The sequence below is a fragment of the Sparus aurata genome, chromosome 20 (assembly GCF_900880675.1).
Source record: "Sparus aurata chromosome 20, fSpaAur1.1, whole genome shotgun sequence".
In the NCBI taxonomy this organism is placed as follows: Eukaryota; Metazoa; Chordata; class Actinopteri; order Spariformes; family Sparidae; genus Sparus; species Sparus aurata.
In genome coordinates, this window is record NC_044206.1 from 16,207,262 (window position 1) to 16,230,088 (window position 22,827).

Here is a 22,827-nt window from a genome sequence, read left to right on the forward strand (position 1 = left end):
TACCCTGCAGTTAGTCCTGAGGGAGTTTTGAAAATCAGCACAAAAAGATAGAAAGATAGCCAAGTCTTAAACGGGACTGCCACAAGTCACCATGACAGATTAACTGTGCATGTGAGCAGAGATTTGGAGTCAGGGTGAGTCGAGAATAGTTTAAATTATTAATAATCCATAACGTTGCTTCATATTTTATTAAGGTCATCATCACGGATTTGGTATATAAAATGTTATCTGCATCAGTGGCTGAGCTGAATCATAAGGTGGCAGAAAATGGAAATACTTAATGAAGTACGACATTGTGCTCAAGCGCAAAACTTCAGTGTAGCTTTTGTTTCTGCCTCTTTTGCTGTAGAATATGAAAACATTTCCTATACGTATGCAGTCATTTGGTGTCTCCACCAATATGTAAAATATTCAAGCTCCCATTCAGAGTCAGTCCACAGGAAGCTCACACTGATCTCAGCTGCTGTGTTGCAGGGGTCAAAATGCGGTCACAGTATAATGAAATATACAATGTTGTGGGTTACAACTGCTTGAAACTTTGAGACGGTTATGCGGCTAACAGGATGTACATGATCTCTCAACCAGTTGTCACATCATGCATTGAAAACTGTGACGTGTGTGTGTGTCACCTGAACGCTCTCACCACATTTGTTTCCCTCAGACCCAACAAACACCATGTTTGTGGCAGCCGTGTGATGAGTGTTTGTGTGGGCTGTGTGTGTGTGTGCACTAGCTGGTGCCCGTGTGGTTGTTGGTGCAGATGTGAAAACTGGTAAACAGAGTCTCCGTGACACTGAAAGGAAGTCGCAAGCTGCAACTTCTGTGGTGACATGTGCATTTTGTATTAAAAAGGAACCCCTCTGTCCTTCCTTTGTATTTCTCTCACCACCCATTCACTTCCTGTCTGAGACTGAACCACTGTAATAAGATGAGCGAGCTGCTCCAGTTGCAGGGTGCAAGAATCTGAAGGTGTGCACATGACCGCATGTGGTACTCATTGTTGGGGAGACTTGAACTACATGTAGTTGAACTACATAGTTTAGTTGTGAAGTCACCAGATGAGTCCCCACAAAATGCTTTCAAATCTCTACTCAAAATGTCCAAAGTGGTTAAGTTCAACACTGGTGTCCCAGCCAGTGCAGGTTTTTAGTGTTGGTAAAGATGTTTTTAGTGCCAAACGGAACCGACTGTCTGATAAAAACTTTGAGAGACTGCTCGTGTCGTGTCAACAAGTGATTCTGCCCTGGCATCTAGTTCTACTGCCTAAGTGTTAGTGCCTCTGAAGTTCCTGCGATGTTGACCAAAAATGTCAGCTTTTGTTCTCTAAAAAATAAAGCTTGAGTTGAGAGGCGTATTTCTGCTGGCATGTGAATTTTTTTGTAGGCCATTATATTTTTTTCATATACACCATATGATTTATTTAACGCTGAGGTAAATGAGTACAAGTAGTTGCTAAAGGTACTTTTTTAAGAAGTAGTTTTACAAACTAGATTTCTCCAGGGGTAGAAGTGTAGTTTGTTCAACTACATGAACTATACTGCCAGGCTGAACTACATGTAGTTTTACAAGCTACGCTTGCAAAGTAGCTTCCCCAACACTGGTACTCATTGTCACAATAACAGAGGCTATATGTTGAAGTCTAAAGATCATAAAGGCTGCAGATGCACCAGAATTTTACTTATTTTTATATCATGTATTGGATTTCAAAGTCATGTATAGATATGTGACTCTGATTCCAAAATAAGTCTTTCTCATAAATGAGAATGTAGAACACAAACCCACCTCAGATTGGCTCCCATATTGGTACAACTGACCAAACATAGATTTTTATATACCTTTTATATACCTTTTTTTTTTTTTTTTTTTTTTTAATAACATCTGGAGAACATCATTCATCCACAACTGTATCTCCCAGATTAACATAACTGTGTTTAACTCATGAACAGCAGGTGGAAGATGAGTGGATCTCCTCCAGCTGTGACCTCAGATGATCCCTCCTCTTCCTCTCTGTGCTCCAGTTTCCAGGGTTTGAAGCTCTCCGCAGCTCTCTGACTCACATTTGGCCAACAAAAACGGATCGGTCACTTTTCTCAGCTGCGTCAAGTCGGACACAACCAGGTGGAAACACACCGGAAGTTACAGGATGTCACATTTAAATAAAAGCTTTTTTAAATTTACTATCACCGAAACATGATTACAGTGTATCATCAATAGATGTATGGGTATGTGAATAAGGCTTGTCACGTTTAAGGTCATGCTGATTTTAGATTGAGGACATATTTAGTGACACTGACGGAAAGATTACTTTATAATCGTAATAATAATATCACCGGAGTGACCGCTAACTGTAGCAGCAGCTCCGACTTAAATACATTAAACTTATTGCTAAAAATAATTTATTGACATGGGTCACACTTCCTTATAAAATCATTAATCGATAGTAAATTAAAGACATTTCAGTGCTCTGAAACAATGAAGTAGTTCACAAAACATTTATCAAGCAGTTGTAAACATTAAAAACATCATCTGCATCTCTCTAAAGGCCATTCAAATATTTATAAATGAACTACACAGTATCTATTAACCATGTACTATTTATTATGAAAATTAATTGAGAAGTTCAATAAAAAATTGCTAATGTATCTTATGAAGCATTTAATTGCTTGTTAACAGAGAAATTAACTTTGATTAACTATACATTTTCAATTTTTGTTTTATATAATTGTTTTAAGATATTAAGCTTTCGGAACCATATCGGAAGACCTAGAAAAAAAAACAGAGCACATGACCTCAGTATCCTCAGTGGTAGCTTCAACCCCGGCTCCGGCTAGTTAGCTTAGTTAGCCGTGCAGTTAGCGGTTGGGACTGCAAGCATTCAGCACAGGGGATGCTGATATGGCTTCATATTACGATTTCAGTCATTTTTTTAAAAAACGTTTTCGACTGAGATTCTTGCACATTGACATTTAACAGCGATGGTTTTAAAAAGGTGCATTGTTTTTGAGCGTCAGGCCAAAAAAGGGTGGCAAAATCCTAAACCCGAATTGTTTTATTGTGAAAATCCATAAAGGAAGTGATGAGTGAACAGTGTCTGCGCTGACTCTGGTCACTTGTTGAGCGGAGCGCACACACAGGAAACCACCCTGCAAAAAATCTCATTTTCTACAGAGGACAGGGCTGTGTTCAGGGGCGGATACTTTTATTTTACATCAGTTCTCATCAGAGATATTTGTTTGTTTTTTTAAATAAAAGAAACATCCGAGCAGGCTGAACTTCTCATCCGGACTGAAAAACCCAGAAGAACAAGTGGTTATCATGTCTGGCGAAGAGGCTCCAACTCAGCAGCAAGAACCTGAGCAGGAGAAGCAGCCGGAGGAGCCTCCACCACCACCAGCTGCTGCTGCTGCTGCTGCTGCGGATCCAGCTGCGGCTCCAGCTGCTGCTGCTGCACCGCAGGAGTCTGCTGGTAGCAAACCCGCAGCCGAGGAGAAGCGCCTCTCCTTCAGGGCTCTGGTCCTCACCGGGCACGGCGGGTATGACAAGGTGAAGCTGCAGGTGAAGACGCAGGCTGAGCCGCAGCTGAAGGCGGGCGAGGTCCTGGTGCGGGTCAAGGCGTGCGGGCTGAACTTCGCCGAGCTGCTGGGCAGACAGGGGCTGTACGAGCTGCTGCCCGCCCCGCCGGTCGTGATGGGAATGGAGGGCTCCGGGGTCATCGAGGCGGTCGGGGAGGATGTGAAGGACCGGAAAGTGAGTAAAAGGCCCTGCTGAGTGCGCACACATACCCACCCACACACCCACTCAACACCACCGTGCGCATGAACAATGTCCAGTCATGTGCTGAGGATTTAAACCCTCAGCAGCTGAGTGCACTGACTGGTTTGTGCACTGGAGACCTGCATCCTGGTGGTCCTCCATCCTGGCCAAGACATGCTCGTGAATAATTCAATTGTTGCAGAGAAATCGAGAGAAAGCAACAGTCTTTACTTTGCATTTCACACAAAGGTTCACCCAAAAATGTAAACTCAGTCCAGCCAAAGCTGTATGTAGCAGTTCTGTGTTTCATGGAACGGACATTTTTCAAACACTGTAACTCTCCAACTAACAGTCATTCTGACCATGATGAGCCTGCAGAGTATTTTCTCAGTTAATCGAGCAATGCTTGGTTCCTCTATAAAAAAAAACAATACAATGAAGGCATCTGTTGCAATTTCCTGAAACCCAACAGTCCAAAACCCCCAAAGCATCCAAAAGTTCAATGAAATGAAGCAAACAAAGGCAGGAAATCTTCACAGTTCAGAGGCGGAAACCAATCGATGCTTGCCGACAAACATCTTCAACATGATTGATTATCAAAATAGCTGTCTCAGCTCTCTTTCAAACAATGATATCTATTTGTCCAAAGGCTTTCAAGCCATTGATCCGTGTTTTATGAAGAGTTGTTCTGATGCTAGTTCCAGCGTCTGAAAAGCCTGTATCCGTATCGGTGAGTACACAAGTCTACACACCGATCCGAGACCCTGCCACTTCCCAGCAGCGACCCGTACACCTGTAACTTGTTTTTTCTTAATTTAAGGGTTTAAAAAGTGATATGATGTCAGAGTCCTTAAGTCCTGCTACGTCTGTTTTAGACCCTGGAGTGTTGAGGATTGTTGAAGTTCAGGAGCCTCGCAGCCGTCTGGGGGATGAAGCTGCTCTGTAGTCTGGTGTTACGGCAGCGGATACTTCTGTATCTTTTGCCCGACGGCAGCAGGGTGAACGGACGGTGGCTGGAGTGGGTGTCGTTTTATAGCATCCACAAGCAGCCAATTTTGAATTCGCAACAAGCTTGTGAATCTTCAAGCACAGCGTCGTAACGGCCCGTACGCAAAGGTCAGGTATCAGGAAGGGGAAAAAAATGGCATCGGAACATCTCTGGTTTTAAAACGCCTCCGTGTTCTGTGGAATTAAGAGAGCAGATCCCCCTTTTATAAATAGCCTCCATCAGTTTAACACGTTCATGTAATGTGTATTCTATTTTTTCAGAAAGGAGGAAAGAGCTTTTCCTGCTGCTAAACGTAGCACTCTGGTGGTAGGAATAGTAACAGTGTTTGATTTACCGCGTGTCCTTGAAGTGCTTTTTACATTCTTCCCTGCAGAGTACATTTACCCTCTCCTTGATAAGAGCTTTCCAAAGGTCGAGTTTTATTGAGATTAGGCGGAATATTTATAAGCCGTGTGTCCGTGTCTAATATCAGCCCAGATCACAGAGCCTTAAATTGAGTTTTTTAAATGCTTTTTCTGCTCTTGAAGAGTGGAAATTGGTAGAAACGTCCAGCCTGTTTGAAGCCCACGTGGTACCTGTTCCCTGCAGGTGAAGCTCATTCTCCTCAGATGCTGCAGAGCTGATCCCAGAGCAGCCACGAGGCCAAAGGCTCCTCTGGTTATTCTGTGCGTTTTTTATTTTTACAGCACCATATCGAGGATGAAGCCGGAGTGACTCACTGCACAGACACCGCTGCGATTTCCTCGTCGCAGCTTTCCTCAGCCTTGCAGAATGAAAACAGGAGAAGGTTTGACTTCATTAACCGGAGTCGCACATGTTCTGTGGGAATACATTTATGAATATGGAAGACGGAAAACACTTGCATGTGAATGAGTGACAGGACCGTTCAGCTGTGTCGTTGGGTTCAGGAGAGGGGCATTAATTGTGTTTTGTAAATCTCAGCAACAAGATTTGCTGTTGCAATGAATTCAGACGCTGCGCAGATAATCATGAGTTTGTGCCTCATGTTTTAGATCACATGAGAGTTGAGTCGCAGAGTCAGGCATCTGGTTTTTTTTTTTTTTATGAAAAATATATATCTAGAAGTTCGCTTGAGGGGAAAAAAAACAACCCTTTCCTGAATCCTCAACAAACCATCTGGACGAAAAATATCCCGTTGGATTCATGATAAAAAAAGATTTATCATCCGTTTCCACCGTGTCTCTTTTTGCTACATCAACATGACATGTCTGCTTGTTCTACTTGGAACACCTCGAAGCAAAATTAAAACGTGAGCAACAGTTAAATTGGCGCGTATCGACTTTGCTTTTGAATGTTTAATGCAAAATAGAGGCAGCACTGGCGCAGGAGATGTAGCTGGAACCTAAGTTAAAAGGGCGTCAAAATATTATTCATGATGCAACAGAACAGTGCTGCATCTTGTTAAACAACCTCCTCCAGTGTCGCAAATTGGGGATATGTGCATTCGCGCATGCACCGACAAGCTCATTTGCTCAGGACCTCAGTCTGTTGTCGTGACTTGCTCATAGACGATGTTTTTCTGGTAGTTGTTGCCACACATTTATAATCACTCTGAGTCTGTGTACCAACATGAGACACAAAAATAATATTTAGTTCTTTAGTCGACAAGGCCTGTTCTCTCAGAGAATGGCTGCCCGGAGCTTCCAGTCCACGTCCGAGCAGTGGAGGACAAAATGCAGGATGAGAATAAAGGAGCACAGCAGCTGGAGTGTTACAAGAAGAAGCTGGAGATGCTATGGCCACGGGCCAGCGACTTTAGGAAGACCGGAAGGGATCGACATGAAGGAGGCTAACGGTCATTTTGGTTGTAGCTAAAGTGACCACAGCTGTCACGTGATGACCATGTGCCCCAAAAGACTTTCCCCAGAAGATTACAATGTAAAACGAAGCAGATTTCGGAGCTTCCCAGCCCCCGCAATAATGACCCGTTTCACTGTCAGAATTTGATCCATTACGCTCAATAACATTTGAAAGTCTTGATGTGCTGCGCAGTTACATTATTTTAGTTCCATTCAGTTTAGTGAAGTCATCCGGCTCGACTTTCGGAAGTCTCTGCTTCAGATGCTTTAGGGGTAATTTTAATACTTGGACGCACGCTTCTCCAACACTGTATGCAGTGTCTGACTTGACCACAACAGTTCTTAGTTTCAGGTGATTATATCCCGTTGAACACATAATAATGAATATTGTATTACATTTCTGCTGATAGACTCCCCTACTTCCTACTCACTGGACTTTTTAACATGTTCCTGAAGCGCCTCTCTGTCCCTCTGACAGTATGGAATTTCCCTCCTCCTCCTCTTTCCCCACCATCCGTCTCTCCAGCAGGAGTCTTACAGCAGGAATGCTGCATTCCAACACCTCCTTTTCTGAAGGACGCAGCAAAGCAAGAGACGCCACAAAAACCACAGATGCAACAGTGGCAGGAAGCAGTGTGTGAAATGAATGAATCCCAACACGGTCGAGGCAAAGAATTTAGAGCATATACGCACTGAACTGCTGATGTCTAGGTGGTCAGTGAGGTTGGAGTAAGAATCTGGGTGGGGCTGCGGCGGGGTACACAGAGCAGGAGATAACATCATAAAGGGAAGTGATCGTGGCTCGAGCGGCAAAGGGCGTGTCTGGAAATCAGACGGAGCAGATGTGCGATGTAGGTCTCATTTACGACCCGTCTCTCCCAGATTCCGGTCCCGGCCTTGCCTCGTCGCAGATGTTTTCCAGATTAAACGACAGTTAACAATTATTGCTCACAACGTGATTGATATCTTGGAAGATGCGAGCGGTGATTTCTGCGTCAGACTGTTCCAACTGGCTGCTCTGAAAGAAATGAAACATCTGCTCCGCAAATGAACTCTTTTTAATCGGCTCGATGTTGATGAGAGGATGTGTAGCGGTGTGTTTAGTACTCGGCTCGGTATATGTGTTTTGAGTAAAGCAGGTGACTTCAATGCTTCAGAATGCTGCAGTGGTGGAGGTAAATGAGACACTAGATTAAGATGCATGTACTTTACATCTTATGCCACATGTTCCACGACAATCCAGTGGGAAAGATTGTACTTGTGAGCTTTTGCAAAAGCTAACAAAAATGGTCTGTCATCTAGGGTCCGATCGTTTTTTCTGATGTCACTCATTGACATCTAAAAGTCCTCTGAGAGTCCTCAACCTAGTGAAATCGCTCTCAAAGCAAATAGAGGGCAGCATATCACTAGAGTAACCGCTAACTAGAACTAGAGCTGCCGTTAGCTCAGCTAGCCGTGCAGCTAGCGGTTGGGACTAGGAGCTGGAAACACCGGCAAGTGTCGGCGTTTACTGGGGATGTTGCGTCAGATCTGAGAACGAAGCAAGTCACTTTGGGCACTTTGAAATTGTAATGAGCATTTTCATTAATCACTGAATCGTGAAAATAATCTGCAGATTAATCGATAATGATCTTTAGGTGCAGCCGTTTCTATCGTTTCCATTTTAGAGCATTTAGCTTTTGTCCAAAGCGACTTGCAGTAATTCAGACATACATTTATGCACTGATGGCAGTGGCTACCATGCAAGGGGCCTACCAGCACATCAAGAGCAGTTCGGAGTTCAGTATTGCCCAAGGACACTTCGTCATGCAGACCAGGGGAATCGAACCAGCAACCTTCTGATAACAAGACATTTGCTCTACACCAGACACAGCCGCCCCCGTCCTGTCACATAGAATGAAAGACATTTTCCTCTTAACTTCAAAGGAGACAGCTAAAAGCGATGTGATACGACCGCGTTTGTATGTTCGTGCGTCGACATGAACAGCAGGAGAACTGTACTGTTCGTCACAGTTGCCAGAACAGAATCATAAACAGCAGGTTTTTTCCACACAAACTTCACTGTCCTACTTTAAAACATCGTCTCCGTTACCTCAGTTCATGTCAACTATCCAGGAACTGAGCTCAGCCCTTTTAAAAAAAAAAAAAAAAAAAAAAAAAAAACGCTTGTGCATTTTTTGAGGTCATCCAGCGGGGTTTGAAAGTGTTTCATAAGAACGAGGGTTGAGAAATGTAGTCAACGCAAAAAAGAGCTTGTCATCAGAGGTGGAAGTTAATACTGGAGTTATCTCAGTGCAACAGACACAACAGGCGTTTGTGTTTGAGCTGCTGTTTTTATGTATAAATATTAGTGTGTGTGTGTGTGTGTGTGTGATCTGTCTATTGTCATGGGTTTGTGTGCAGTGGGAAGTGGGCGTGGCTCAGAGCTCTTGAGGCTGTTTTAACAGGAAGCAGTGCAGCATTCACAATCAGATCAGACTTCTTTCCTGTGCCCTTCAATTTTTTGGCAGGTTTCGCAACACTGATGATACTCAAACAGCAGCACTTCTCTGTGGAAGAGAACAGCCCATGCAAGGGGGAACATTTCCCATTAACCTCCGTGTCTTGGCTTCTGTGAAGAGAGACTCTGTGTGATCTTGTTTCGAGTCGGTCCTGAGGAAGTCTTTTGGGACTAAAGAAACATTTCACAACAGCGCTGCCTGAGCAAGGAATATTTCATTCTCAATATGCAAGCAAAGTATTTCCATTAGAACACAAAATCAGTCAAAGGAAAACATTTTATCTGCAGCTATCTTGACCATCGTTTCAGTCAATTTTAAAGCAAAAAGCGCTGACATTATGTGCTGGTTTGCTGCTTTTCTGCATCATAAATGACAGGAGGTCAAATATTTGGGGTTTTGAAACATTGGTCAGACAAAATCCACGATATTCTTGTACATTTTTCAGCCTAAACAATGAAGTCATCAAGAAACACAGTCTCGTTGGCCTACAGCACAAAAGGAGTAGTTGCACAATAACGGCTCAAAGATTGTGTACTGTAGCTACTTTTTATTCTGCCTATTCTTTACAATTGTCCTGCATCCATGTCCTGTGCCTGCTAAATTTCAGGCTGTGAATCAAAAATAAGAGATGGACATTTCTTTCATGATCACTGGAAATTAAATCTGTATAGAAAGATTCTATTTTCATAACCTTGGTTCAGGGGACGTGTATGACCTTTGGTTTGTTAGTTATTATGAAGATTTATCCAGGTTTGGCCAGAAAATTGTTAAAATGCAACATTTTCTGTCGTTGCTATGCTGGTTGCTAAGGGCTCTCTATCACTGAAGCGGCTCCACGTTCGATCATTGTCTTTGTGTTGAGCAGTTATTTGATGTTTTGTCATTTGTGAAATGCATGCGGGACTATAGAAAGGATAGGCAGAATGAAAATGAATTCCAATGTAATCACAATTTTAGAGCCATTATTGTAAAACTACTACTTTTTTTTTTTTACACTGTGGTCAAATGTAGCTATTACACATTCTGATGTGAGACTGGGTAGTGAAGAAAACGGGTTACTGCTGCACATCTAATTTCTTTCCAAGGATGGACGTGTGTGTAGACAGAGCAGAGCAGCAGTGTAATAACTGTCCCTCATGTCATTCAACAACAAAGATGCATTAGATGACTTCCTGCCGGCTTGACCTCAATTTCCCATTTGGCAACACTGGATGCACTGAGTGAATAATAAAAAAAAAACAAAAAAAAAAAACAAAAAAAAAAAACAGCTCCGGTGTCCTAAAGACGAGAGCAAAGTGGTAATGACAGAAGAAAACGAGCTTCTCATGTTCACTCAACATCTGTGTTGTAATCCTCCCTTCAAAGTCTGTTCCAATAAAGTATGTTCACGCCAGCTGTTATCGCCATGGAGCTAGTTTTGGTTTTGTATGTCTAAACTATTCACAGTGAGATCTGTGGATTAACCAGAGGAACAAGGTCTATTGTTTTCTGGAAAGATAATTCTTTCAGCCATGATACCAGAGAAAATATCTCAAAACGTACTGAATGGATTGCCATTTAATTCTGTACAGGCATTCGTGGTGCCCAGAGGATGAATCCCAATGACTTTGGTGATGGTCGACGTGACCCCTGGTGCATACAGCAGGTTCAAAACATTCACATATGCCGTGAAATGTCTCGACATCCACTCGATGGATTGGGGCCAAAGCTTATAGACATTCATGCTTCCCAGATGATCAACTCTTCTGACTTTTCTTTTCTTGACCCATTGTGATGTTGCCTTATGTAGTTTTGGGTAAAAAGTGTAGACAACAATTGGATGGATTGCCCTGAAATTTGGTACAAATATTCATGTCCCCCTGAGGCTGAACTGTTAAAGCTGTTTATCTTGTGTGTGTATATGGTCTTTATTTTATTACCAGTAGTAGTATTATCTATTATTTTATTGTCTCTTTTGATTGATCAGTCAATCATAGCTGTGAGCTGCTGTGAATTTCCCAGTGAGGGATCAATAAAGTCTTGTCTTATCTTCGGTGATTGCTTAACATCTTATCTGGCACAAGTAGGTCAAATTTGCAATAAGTATCTGCAGAGCTAATGACGTTCCTATACATACATCAGATTGGTCCTAATCAGCAAATGATAGCATGCTAACGCGCTAAAGAAAGACGTGGCCATCAACGTTATGCCTGCTAAACATGAGCACTTAACTCAAAGAACCATTATGCTGAAGTGCAACCCAAAAAAGAGACACTTGCATGACTGAAAAATAAAATGGTCATTATTATAAACAAGTAAAATTCTATTTAAACTCTGTTGTGTTTGAAGGAAGTCAGAAACCTGACAGCCAGATACCTCAAAACTCGCTATGGCTAGTGTGAAAATATGTTTTTTTAGTAATTTGGGTGAACCTACTTCAAGTTTTCTGATGTTAACCCGATGTCAACAACTTGATAGAAGTTGTAGAAACACATATTTCCGCTGCTGAAGTGTTTTGTTTGACCACCCAAAGGATCCCCTCAGTAAATCCACTGTGTCCGTCCTCCCTCCCCCTCTTCCTCCGTCCTCCCTCAGGTGGGGGATCGTGTCATCGTGATGAGCCGCAACGGCATGTGGCAGGAAGTGGTCGTCGCGCCCGCCAACCACACATTCCCCATGCCGGAGCAGATGAGCTTTGAGGAAGGCGCTGCTATCCCCGTCAACTACATGACCGCCTACATGATGCTGTTTGAGATGGCCAATCTGAGGCCGGGCAAGAGCGTTCTCGTCCACATGGCAGCAGGTGAGACACACACAGCACATGCTAATACCGTGAGTGTTCCTTTACTGCATATTCTCCCCTAGTTTTGGCCAAATACCATCAATCCAAACAATCAGTTTGAAAAAAACAACATGTTGTGATGGTCATTTTTATCTATTTCTGAGATTCCTCACACCAAACGATTAAGAGGAATGAATCAAAATCATGATTTCAAACACGACTCGCCTGTAACGCTCCTCACTCCTCCCCATGATTTATTCATGAAATGCAACAAACATCGCCCCCAGTCACTGGGCTAACCTGTGAAGAGTCACACAGCTCGTTCACAAAAGGTCACTAATCACTTCTCCGTATGCAGCCGTGTTTCTGCTCTAAAAAATTATCAGCCGAGAGACTGAGGGTCATAGGTGAGGTTTGTGTGTGTGTGTGTGTCCTATAAAAGCTGATTTATAAAGTGGCAAACAGGATCATTGTCAGGCACGGTTGCTTTGGCAACACCTGACATTTCAAAAAGGATGCTTCAACATGGTGACAAATAATTACGTCTCATTTACAGAAGAGGATTGTGTGTCCAGGTGTTCAAATGACCAAGGTCCTGGTAGCATCACATTAATCACAGTAAGGAGGAAGTAATTAATATGCAGTGCTTAAAGCTATAAAAACATATTTTCTCATAAGCAACTGTATGAACATGCTCTAATCTTCCAAGTTAGAGCACATTTGCAGATATTTCACATTTAAGGTGTGTATTTTATTTTATTGGATTTTTTTGTTTGTGCTCTTGCCGACGACGTGAAGTGAGCAGGAAATTGTGATGTCACAAACTGCCATGCACCAATCGGGATTGAGCAACATTTAAATCAGAATCTGATGACAACTGATTGGTTGTTTAGTCACTGTTAGTCTGATCAAACACGACATGTCATACAGTGATTTTACTTTCTGCCTTACTGTCTATAACAATGAGTTTACCAGATGTTTTCCCACAAACAGTTCAGGCTGGGTCTGGAAAAGTGGTTGTTGAATGAGACTGGACTAAATCTTTGTTGAGGAATTTCAATAGTTAAATGTGTAAAATAAGAAAAGAAGAAGAAGAAGAAAAATATATTTTTAAAAAGATGGAAAAAATAGGCTTGGTGTTAAACTCTTTATAAATGACAAGGACAGACAGTTTTATAAATAGGATGTCATTTACTTTATAACAAAATGTTAATGTTATAAAGAAATACGTTTAAAGGGCTTTAACTGCTGACAGTGTCCACAGAAAGTAATCTGTTCGCTTCAGAGTAGCTCATAAACATACTGTGCTAAATCTACTTAAAGGGGCACTATGTAATGTTTTTTTAGCCCTGTTTTGTTGAACTGTAGGACTTGTAGACGAGCAATGGGCTCTTTTTGATCTCACTGTTTTTGCCCTAATGTTTACACGTACAAAATGTAAAAAAATATAACTTTAAACCACTTAAACTTAAGTTAGCTCTTTAAAATATCTAGAGCTCTTATCTGTTTGTTAAATGCACCTTTAATGATTTCCCTTTGGTTTGGATGTAGGGCATGTTTGACACTCTCACAAAACATTTGAAAGTTTGTGAAATGCACGGATAAATCTTTAAATTTAAAGCCCATTTTGTGACAACAAGCTGAAAAGCATCATCAGATGGCAGTGGGTCAAACACTGATTTGTTCATTATTAGTTCCTCTAATCAGATATTTCCAGCATTTATGATTATTTAAAGCCTGAATTCAACATTAAATGTTTATAAAATGTTAAGCAGCAATAACTCAGATAGCTCAGTATTTGAGTTCAAGTAAACGGGTCAGTTACTGTCAACATCCACTGTCACGGTCTAGTGCTCTTCTTCTACACCCGCCCCTCTCAAAGGCCATGTTTCAGTGTTGAGTGGGCGGGCGGCTGTCAGCTGACCCCTGTGAATCAGCCACATGAGGCCAGGGTGATGAAGAGGGCAGGAGGGATTAATGGTGCGCCTGCACACCGGGGCCGGCAGCCTCGGTGCGAGAAACCTTTCATGGTTAAACAGCATGAGGCCACAGAGAGCAGAATCACTGTCTGCTGTTTCTGCTGCTTGTCCCACGATTGTCCTTTAAATCACCTCACCAAGCACCGACTGCAGAGCATAATACTGTCACTGGAGCTGTACTAGAAATCAATGTGTTCCTACCACTGTTTACGTATGACTGACCCATAAAATCCAGTTTCTGTGTGTTTGTCACAGCCCGCACATCCATGTGTAGTTTGATGTTTAAACCACAGTTTGTTGTAGAGAGGGATCACACGGGTGAAATACCTGCAGTAGCCTCTATTCTCATTCCTGCTCCCACGTCCACAGGTGGCGTTGGTGTCGCTGCTACCCAGCTGTGTAAGACGGTGCCAGATGTGACCGTTTTTGGCACGGCGTCAGCCTCCAAACACGAGACCATCGCCGAAGGCGGGGTAACTCATCCCATCGACTACCGCACCAAAGACTACGTGGAGGAAATCCGCAAAATCAGCCCCAAGGGTGAGAAAACACACACAACACTGTAATGTTTGAGTACCTTTCAAGTCTGCATGGTAATAATTCATGTTGACAGATATTCATTTCATTTGTTTCTTGACTGTTAAGTTGAAATGAGACATAAACATCCCATTAAATTCTGTCTGCTTGTCTCTGCAGGAGTGGACATCGTCCTCGACCCACTTGGAGGTCTGGACACCCAAAAAGGTTTTAGTTTGTTGAAACCTTTGGGCATGCTCATAGTCTTTGGTAAGACATTTGGAAACAGAAACACAGGTTTAAATGTGTTTGATGAGTCCGCCGTAACGTTTCTGTACTAGAGCTTAATCTTACTCTTACTCTTAAAAAGTACTTTTGATTTCACTTACTAAAAAAATTCTGTTTTACATCATTTTATCTAAAAATGTCTAAGTCTGAATGGTAGTTGACCTCTATATTTACTCAAGTATTGTACTTCAATTTTAGGGGGACCTTATTTTCCTCCAAGAGAATCTTATTTGTTCAGTTATGAGTTAGTGATACAAACATCATTAATATTGTAAATGTTGAAACAACATAGTGCTCCTTTTAAATACATTTTTGCCAACAATGTACTTATTTTCATTTGTAATGCAGGACATGTAAAACACTTAAGTATTTTCATATCGCAAGATTTGCTACTTTTATTTAATTAAAGTATCTGAAAACTTCACTGAATCAGATATTTGGGAGATTTCACATCCTCGCCTACAACTTTCACACAAACACACTCACACCAGCGAAGGAAACCTCACTTGAGATTTTAAAATGTAAAAATGTAACTAATTCGTCCCTAACATGTAATTTGCAGAGGAAGTCCAGATGAAATTGCTGTAGTATTGTTTTTTTGTCTTCTCCAACATGTTCTCTTGAAATAGCACAAAGCCTCATCAAAGACTTTTTCATCATCTGTAATTTTCTGCTCGATGCTTACTGTTAAAATCTCCTCTGTGTGGTTTTTAATCTGCTCTACTGTCCGTCTCTTCCAGGTGCGGCTAACTGTGTGACGGGCCAGAAGAAGAACCTGTTGGCCATGGCAAAGACCTGGTACAACCAGCTCTCTCTCAACACGCTGAAGCTGATGCAGGCCAACAAGGCCGTGTGCGGCTTTCACCTGGGCTACATCACCGACGAACAGCTCCTGAGCAGCAACATGTCCAAGCTGCTGGAGCTGTACGGGCAGGGGCAGATCAAGCCCCGCATCGACTCATGCTACCACTTCGAAGAGGTTAGCTTGATCAGGTTTATGTAACTCGTGTTGATTAATGTATCCTCATGCAGCGACGGATTTCTTTCAGGCTTTTAATGAGTCACATTAGATGCACTCTGTTTCAGGGGAGCGAAACATATCTATAGTGCACATCCGTTCTGTTCTGTTCCCCTGTCTTTTCTCAGGTGACGGATGCCATGAGGCGCATGCACGAACGCCAAAACATCGGGAAAGTCATCCTTCTTCCTGAACCGAAGAAGGTGGAGGAAGAGAAGCCAAAATCCGACCCGGAACCGGTAGAAAATGTGGAAAAATCTGAAGCTGCCGTCAGCGAGAAGAAAGAAGAGGCCACAGAGGAAGTAAAAGCAGAGAAAGATTGAGTAAGAGTGTTTGTTTGAATGATATTTTTGAGCACATCCTCAATAAGTTCCTTGTTGTATAAAAAAAAAGGAAAGGGAAGCAACGGTTGCCATGAATTCTTTGACTTTATCAGTATTTTCAAAATGTTTATCAAGATCGTGTTGTGCAATATGTCAAATGAGTGTCGTGTTTATGTGGGAGATACTTGTGGTTGAAATAAAAATTGAGTGTCATATTATGTGAGGGGAAAAAATCTATTCTGATTACGGATGGTTGTTAAACACGACACAGGGAAAAACGGGTGTGGCTTCAAAAATTGCGTCCCCTTGACAACAGCCCAAACACAATATTTTTAATGACAACAATCCACAGCCGGTATGTTTGAAACCTCTAAGAAGTGGTCCAAAACTTTGACTTATGAGTAGAATAAAAAGGTTTAAAGTAGGCCTGAGCAGTTAAAATGTAATGCATAACATATTGTCATGATTAAGATTACCCATCATGCATTGTAGTCAAGAGGACAGCCAATATGCTGCTTTTGAATCAGTTAAAGAAGGATACTGTCCCCGTTTTCTACGATTTCAGACCTCTCTTTACTAACTTTGGAGCCAATAAAAGGAACTTAACTTCAAAGGAGACATAATATGCTAATTTTTAGGTTCATGATATTATTTTAGGTTACTACAAGAAAAAGTTTACATGCTTAATTGTGACAAACACATCAGTTCTCTCATATTGTCCAGTGCAGCAGGGCTGTATCCCCCCCCTCGTTTTTTGCTCCTGTCTCTTTAAGGCCCCAGTCTGCTCTGATTGGTCACCTCACACACACCTGAGCCAGCAGTCAGTGCATTTACATGCGCACCAGCTGCCTCTGCATTCAAGAAAGATGGCGTACAAAGAGCGAGACGAAGCTACATCTTTGTACATTTCGTATATGGTGTACATGATAATTACACAAACTAGGTGCACAATGGCGCTCTTTCTTACAGTGATTTCGGAGGAAAGACGCCACCGCCACCTTCCGTCTACTTCCAGCTCATGGCCCCGGGAAAAACTCTTCCGCCTGCGCAGAACGCAAAATCCGATCCAATCTGATGGACGTATACATGCAGGAGTAATGCGACTATCAATCGAATAATCTGGGTGCTTTAATTCGACTATGAGAAATCCGATCCGGTCCGATTTTAGTCAGACTAAGGTGTATACATGCATCTTAACGATCCGATCATAGTCAGACTAACACAGTAATTCGGTTTTCTTGAGTGTCATCTAAACGCATGAGTGTCTTCAGTCGCCTCTGTTGTGTTTCCATCTTCCAGCTAGCTTCACTTCTACTGTGATTTTAGGAATTAATTATACAAACATGTGACATGGTGACATAGTGTGATTTCACAAAGTCACGGAATTAAAGGCGGGGCTACTGACGAGGCATTTCAGGAGCGGGGTTTTCTGTGGGAGAGATCAGCATTTGCTTTTTAACTTTCAAGATCTTATACACGCCTGAGAACATATATACTGTAACACTGAAGGAAAGGACAACATAGAAAAGCATAAAAGTTCTCTAAGAATATGAGTTAAGTAATTTTGATTTGATTTGATTTTTTTAAGCATTAAGATTTTAAAAAGTACTCTTAGTGGCTTCATACATACCATATCAATAGTCAAAGTAATTTAAGTGTAATCAGAATACATTCCTCAGCTTTGGTGATTCCTCGGATCCTGTTCCTGATGATAATTTTGATGAATAACTGTGATCAAATGTACCCAATCATGTGTAGTGATCCTTCGTCCAGTTTCCCGCCTTGTGATGCACTACTCCAATTTTAAGTGCAACTACGAGATGAAGGGTGTGTTCTCACATCCACTCCTCTCCGATGAATGATGTGGGACAAACAGCCCGGGGTCAGTGTCGTATTGTCGTTGAATTGTTGTTTTTTTTTTTCTTTTTGCGTGTTTGTGCCAAATTTAAAGCCAGCTTTCACCACTGCCGTCGAGCCAACTGTGAATAACAATTAGCGGGACTTCCCTGCTTTGGCACTGTTGTCACCCATGGGGGTTTTCTTCCAAACAATGTCACCCTGAGCTTGAGCTGAAAAACTGTTTGGCAAGCGAAGGGCACGTTTCCTAGCCTTGATTTTTGTTTTTGTTTTTTGTGTGTTTTACAGAGCTACAGTCAAGAATGTATTACTTATTGATTCCTGTTAAAAAGTAATGAGGGAAAACCTTGATTGATGACTCTTTTGTGTGTTCATACACTTTGTATTTCTCTGCTCGGTTCATATTCATTTTGGCGCTTCATAAAGCTTTTTATGGTTTCTTTACTGCTTTTGCATATGTGTTTCTTATATAGTGGAGTGATTCGAATGTTTTGTCCAGCTGTGGGTGTAATTCAACGCTGTGACGCAGACGACGCTACCAAAAGCACAAGAGAACAAGTTCTCCCTCCTCGCATTCCTCTCCCCACCCTCTCACTCCTGCTTTCTGTCTCCTCTCTGCAGCTGAACTCTCTCAAAACCCTCCGGCTCGCTTTGTTTTGATTTTCTCAAAAGCACCTCTAACAGAGTCCCACAGATAATGCTTTATGTTATTTACATTTGTGACTTTTTTTGTTTTTCTTTTTGGCCACTTGGACAAGTATTGTTAAGTTTGGCCAGGTTTCCATCCCCTGGTATGAAGTAAGATGTGATGTGGACTTTGAGTAGTGAGGAGTGAGATGATTACTGTGCGGTGTGGCCTCTACATGTTCGTGAGCCTGATGTTTGCCTGCTTTGAGTTAACTACTGAGCCAAATGGCGGAAGAGCAGTTTAATTAATGGCCATGTTGAGTGTTTAACATAACAAATGAGCAGATTGTTGATGATAAAACAAACACAGACAGATTCAAGACTCCTCTCTGCAGATATCTCTCTAATATCAAAAGACTTGACACATTAAACACGTCTCACTGCAGTCACGTACAGCGACGAGACAACATTTTGTTTTTGGGGCACAAATGTGACAAAAGTTGCATGTTTCCTGTAATAATTTGCCAACAACGTAAGTTAACTCGTCCAGTCTTCACTCAAACAAAGAGGGACATCTAGTGGTCAGTGTAAGATTGTGCCTTTTGAATAAAGAATTCAAATGGGATCCACAGTGTTGCCTATGAACAAAATGTCATCATCATGAAATAAGCCAGTTACACGAAAAGCTGAAAGGACAGCCACCCTAATTATGTCTGATCCTGCTCGATTAGATGATTCTTCAGAGTAAGATTTGTTAAATGGAGTCAGAATCATTCATGTAAAAATACTATCAGTAATCAAAGTCTAAATCATCGTAGCTGTCGAAATACATTCATATTAATCAGTTATAAGAACCAGATTCAAACACCTATCGCTCAGTCATGCTCGACATAACCGGTGCATTTAATTTTCAATATTATAAATGTGATTATGATCATTCTCTGTGCTGTTACTGAATGATTTTGTGTGTTACTGTATTCATGTCGCTGAACAACGCTGCCTTTTTTAATTTCTGTACAAACTTTGGGCACACTTGCCCTCTGTGTTCACATGGCACTAACCTGTTTATTAAAGTGTTATCACACGAGTTCCTCTCAGCTTGTGAATCATGAAACTGATTCTGTGATTGTACAAAAAGGACAATGAGTTGAGGGAAAAGGAAAAGGTAAAAAATAAAATAAAATACTCTGCTTAAGCAAAAGTTGCAAAACCATAGTGTAGAAATGCTGTTACAAGTTAAAGTGTTAAAGTACAAAAGATTATATATCAAATAAACTCAAAGTACCAAAAGTAAAAGTTATTTCAGAATAATTGTCAGAACCCAACTGATGATCAGGATCACTTGAGTGTGGTCATCAAAAAAGTTGTGACAGAGAAATGGGAGGATATTTCAAGTTAAATCAATGCACTGGAAACAATAAACTCCTCTGGGAATTATAGTCTCTAAAAGTTTTCATTTCACCACATATCAGACAACATATCCACTGATGTATATCTGCAATGGGACAATATTGGCTGATGATCTTGGCCAATCAATATATGAGTCAAGATCCAATATATAATTTATTATTGGATTATAATTATTGGTGCATCGATGTGTTAATCGCTGTAATGTTGCTGCTGGTACAGCAGCCACCAGCTCATAAGTCATAAACATGGGAGAGAAAATAATTTACATCAGGAAAATGCTCACGAGCCCCTCAGGGCTTCCGTAGTAAACTTACTAGTAGCCAAAGTTTTAGAACAGGTGTAGTTTAGTAAGAGATGCACTATTTTCCTCTGAATCATAGTTGAGTAGAGGGAAAAAAAGAAAATGGCAGTAAATGGAAACAGTCGAGTAAAGTAGAAGTAAATACTGTAGTTACTCTAAATGACTGTCACCAGGTCAGATTCTGACCAGCAGAGGTCCTCATGTGCTAATGTTTGTACAGGCACTGACAGCCGCTCAACAGCTAATGATTAAAGGACAATGCCACTGATTTTACAGTTATAATTAATACAAATCACAAGAGTTCATATTATCACAGAGCAGTTATTGACATCATCTTTTGACTTTTTTGATCAAAGATCTACTTTGCGAGAAAGCAGATTTTTGAGTCTCATTTCCAACTCATCCGATGTTGATGCTTTGGGTTTCAGTATTTGATGAGTTGGGTGGACGGTTAAAGAAAAAAAACTGGACAAAAGGTTATTAAAGTTAATTTAAAGAGTAATTAACAGTAAATGTGTTTTTGCTGTGTTGTCACCGTCAGTGCAGAAGAACCCGGCCTGTCTGGGTCAATGTGTCTGCCGCTTTCTATTCTTCTCAGGCACGTCTGATTCAGCTTCCTGTTCTGTCAGAGAAACCAAAGCATGTGAGGAAGTTCCCATGACCGTCTCATGGACATGAATGACTGACATGGGATTTGGATGACTGTTTTTCAAACGTGTCACAGCTAATCCAGCTCCCATTAAGTTATCAGGCTTACAAATTCATGTGAATGCTCATCCAGCTCATTTAAAACACAATTGCAGGATTTATTTTATAATCTTGAAATTATGCTAAGTCTGATTTAATATGTTTTCCTGGATTTTTATTGGTATTCTACAACAAAAAACACAGTTTCCATTTTTAATCAAATAGACATTACCATGAAGTGATGTACACATGGTTCCTAATGGACATACAAGGGACTTTTCAGTGCTAATCATGAGCGTGCGATGAAAACACAGTAAACCTTATTAAAACTCTCAAAATACAACTTTTATTGCATTAACAATTTTCAGCACGGTGAGTCAATAATTTAATTGAAAGCTTCAGAGTCCAAATGACAAATTAAGTGTCCTGCTTTTGTCTCCATCGGTCTTAAACAGTCAGAATCTTTTAGTTGAACTGATGTCTTTCGCCTCACAGTTTCTCAAACTGCGCTACACTATGAGCACAGGTAACTCCTCTAGATAGATATGCATGTTCTCATCTATAATTATAATTACCCTGACAATGACAGTGACTCATTCAAATGAAAGTGAGTCATTTGTATTTGGAAATTAGCTCATGTGGAGTTCACCCTTAAACATCTTGGTGAATAACAAAAACCCCTCTCTGCTGCAGCAAAACATGTAGACGTAGTACAAGACAGAAGCAGCACACATGCAACTCATTTTTATCTCGTGTGGAAAGATGATCCCAAAAGATATGATCATATGTGTTTGAAAATCTGCTGCATTACGGATTGGCATTTAATGGGATTCTTGGCTTTCTACCAAAGCCAGCAACATGATGTCCTTTAGTTATACAGTAGGGCAGAAATTGTTATTTCTAAGCATTAAAGGGTTCAGGCGCCGTACTGAAAGGAGTCACGTACATCATTTTACTGAAGTGAAACATGATGTGCAAAGATCCAAAGTTCATGTGCCATAAAATGAAGACACTGTCCTTGATGATGAGAAGCCTGTGTGTTTATAAAGGGTGCAGAAACTGCGATGTTCTGATAACATTATGCTTCTTATCCGCTATCAGCAGAGACTCTTGTCTTGTCTCTTCTTATCTTGTCTGTACCTCACTCAGAGTTTGTGCAGCCCTTTTGTACAACAGATACTTTACATGGTCTTGGGGAAATTAGAGGATGTTGTCTGTTTAACCCTCTGCTGACTGCAGCGGTCGTCCTGTACTCGAAGCTGCAGCTGACTCAGGCTGATAGAAATGCCTCCATTTATTTTTAGACAGCCAGCACACGACGAAGTGACCACTTGTGCTTTTCACAGCTAAAGGTTGTTTGAAACTCTAGTCATTAGTTATCTTAAGAATGTTGCTGCAGTATCAGCCCGGTTTGTACTTTCAGTAAAAATTCAGCAGACAATGTTCAGCACTGTACATTATGACATAGTTGCATAACTGCTACTGAATTATGGTGTCCAGTTACAAAAGGGGGGAGGTCTCACTCTGAAAGTGCACAGAGAGGAACAACATAAAGACAGCTTGCAAAAAGTCATACATTGAAGATTTTGAGATGCACAAGTCATCATAGTTGTCAAAAATGTTACCAGATTTGACTCGAAGTCCAGGTCACAGTGACTCTCTGGCTGCTTCTTGATATGTATTTTAACTAAATATGATATAAATATCTCATCTGTTGACAGTGGAATTGCATATTTAACAAACCAGGCTTACAACTAAAATGACAACATTTAAAAGAGAGGTAGAAAGTGTTATCTGCTCTGACTAACCCCAGGTGAAAAACAAATAATACTAAACATGGTTTTAAGTTTAAAGGAGCACTACGTAATTCGTACAATTCGTAAGTAAGTATTTACAATATTAATTATGTCAAAAATACAAACATGACAAAAATCTGACATTTATCTTTTTCATAACTGTATAAACAAGCTGTTCTCA

General features: G+C 41.1%; 1 protein-coding gene across 3 annotated transcripts; it reads left to right on the forward strand.

The window, feature by feature from the left end:
• On the forward strand, positions 1 to 19,539 carry LOC115571402 (synaptic vesicle membrane protein VAT-1 homolog). 3 transcript variants are annotated; one of them, XM_030400808.1, is made up of 8 exons: positions 1 to 134; positions 1,947 to 2,118; positions 3,253 to 3,747; positions 11,658 to 11,865; positions 14,193 to 14,363; positions 14,520 to 14,609; positions 15,368 to 15,606; positions 15,774 to 19,539. In XM_030400808.1, exons 3-8 carry the CDS (start codon positions 3,316 to 3,318, stop codon positions 15,966 to 15,968), a joined length of 1,335 nt encoding a protein of 444 aa, XP_030256668.1. In that variant the 5' UTR covers positions 1 to 134; positions 1,947 to 2,118; positions 3,253 to 3,315; the 3' UTR covers positions 15,969 to 19,539. The 3 variants fall into 3 exon arrangements, with proteins under 3 accessions (XP_030256668.1, XP_030256670.1, XP_030256669.1); XM_030400809.1 differs by having other exon boundaries at positions 119 to 134; positions 2,019 to 2,118; XM_030400810.1 differs by lacking the exon at positions 1,947 to 2,118 and having other exon boundaries at positions 69 to 134.
• The last annotated feature ends 3,288 nt before the right edge of the window (positions 19,540 to 22,827 follow it).

Bases quoted from the DNA above. Each gene is read 5' to 3' on its own strand.
- LOC115571402 (XM_030400808.1), top strand. From the start codon at position 3,316: ATGTCTGGCGAAGAGGCTCCAACTCAGCAGCAAGAACCTGAGCAGGAG. The intron at 14,610-15,367 runs GTAAGACATTTG...CGTCTCTTCCAG, and splicing joins GGGCATGCTCATAGTCTTTG to GTGCGGCTAACTGTGTGACG. The intron at 15,607-15,773 runs GTTAGCTTGATC...GTCTTTTCTCAG, and splicing joins CATGCTACCACTTCGAAGAG to GTGACGGATGCCATGAGGCG.